This window comes from Galeopterus variegatus, unplaced genomic scaffold (genome assembly GCF_000696425.1).
Source record: "Galeopterus variegatus unplaced genomic scaffold, G_variegatus-3.0.2 Scaffold3567, whole genome shotgun sequence".
Taxonomy (NCBI): domain Eukaryota; kingdom Metazoa; phylum Chordata; class Mammalia; order Dermoptera; family Cynocephalidae; genus Galeopterus; species Galeopterus variegatus.
The window spans coordinates 225,490-227,272 of NW_007729678.1; the positions used below are offsets into that span (position 1 = coordinate 225,490).

Below are 1,783 nucleotides of genomic sequence, written 5' to 3' on the forward strand. Positions count from 1 at the left end.
AAAAAGGAATAAAAAAAAAAAAAAAACGTACCTCAATTTCATGCTGTTTCTTTTTCTCTTCAAACTGCAATCGTCTCTGTAATTCTTCCAAAGCAGTTCTGTATATTGCATCCTGAGCATTCCGAAGTTCAATAATCTGATCAAACACAGCTCTAAGCTGGTTTAAAAGTGCCTGAAGAGATAATGACAATTTTTTTTATAAACAGACTACCCATGCTAAGTTTTTAAAATATTAATAATTAGTAAAAATACCAAAAAACAAAATATCAATTCAAATTCTCAAAGAGTTCATTAATTGTTCATTCATTTACCAAACATTCCCTGAACTACTGAGCAGCACTGTACAAGACTCCAGCAAAACACTGCAATTCTGGACCTACCATAACAACAGCAAAAGCTATTTATTGAGTCTGATGATGGGCCAAGCTCTCTGTGCAAATTATTTCCAATTTGCACAACAACCTTATGAAAACAAAGCAGTAAGATAGTAAGTAGAGTTAGGAGTGGGACTATTCCAAGGATTGATTAGAAAAGAATGGTAAAGTACCCTGATGTGTCTTTTTTGTTTTTTTTTTAATATATCAAAAGTGGACATGAAGACTATGAGAAAGGAAATCCTTAGTAAAATATAAAAACCAAATTAAGCAAGACTTTTTAAAAAAAAAAAACTGCTATCCTATTTTATCCCAGGAATAAAAGAATGGCTTAACACCAAAGAAAAACCTCTTACTGTTTTAAAAATATATCAGTGTCACAGTACACATCTGTAGCCCATTGCTTATAAGTGCTGCTCAGAATTCTTCAGTATACATCTACCATAATTTTGTTAATCTTTCTCCTAGTGTAGCATGGAAAGAAGGAAACAATATCTACAACACAAAATCATTTATGTAAATTAAAAATATATACATACAAAATACCCAACACATTATAAATATAAAAATATAGCAAACACATTAACTCATGCGAATGGTGGGGAAGGGGGAGAGGAAGATGGAACTGGGAAACCGGTGGGAAAGAGGATAAAACGAAACCAACAAAACACAAGAGGTTTTCCTCAGTTGAAGATGGCCGTGTGCCTTCTGCCATCTTAGGTTAAAAAAAAAAAATCATTAACAATTTTGAGGGAAGAAAGATCATTTTAATAATGCAGAAAAAAGTCACATGATAAAATTCAGCACATGCTGATTTAAAAAAAGCACCTAAGCGACCAGGACGAGACAAAACCTCCTCAATTCAACAAAGGTCCTGTCTTTGCAAACTGCACAACCAACTGCTGGGGATGAGACAAGACTCTCCTGGTGCTTAAGAGTCGACCTAGCTAACACTCTAAGGCAAGACAAAGAAGCAGAAGGCATAGCCTGTGTAGCGAAAGAAATAGAACTGTTTTTACTTGGAAAGAAATACGTTCCAAGAAAATACCAGAATAAAAAAACAAATAAAAAGATCAAAGTAAGGAAATCAACAGCATTCCACAACAGCCAGAAGACCACCTTACAAACACAGTAACCATCTAACAAAAGATCTGCAGGCGTGTGGGAGGCGATGGGGCAGGTGCACCTCACCTCACTGCACTTCGCTCACTGCATTCGCAGACACTGCATGTTTACAAACTGAAGATTCGTGGCAACCCTGCGTCCAGCAACTCTGTCGGCATGGGTTTTCCAGAAGCATGTACTCATCACATGCATACGACACTGAACTGAATCGATAAATGTGTGTTCTGACTGCTCCACCAACTAGACGGTCCCCTGCCCCTCCCCCCCCTCTCTCCCCCCCTCCC

At 37.2% G+C, this 1,783-nt stretch overlaps 1 protein-coding gene across 1 annotated transcript in view; it reads right to left on the minus strand.

Moving 5' to 3' along the window:
* LOC103601052 (gamma-tubulin complex component 3-like) overlaps positions 1-172 on the minus strand; it is a gene marked incomplete at its 5' end in the record, with an annotated part of 13,290 nt that extends 13,118 nt beyond the window's left edge. The window contains one exon of the mRNA XM_008585432.1: positions 32-172. Within this exon, the coding sequence (XP_008583654.1) occupies positions 32-172 (141 nt within the window). The remainder of the gene's footprint in view (positions 1-31) is intronic.
* Positions 173-1,783: the final 1,611 nt, after the last annotated feature.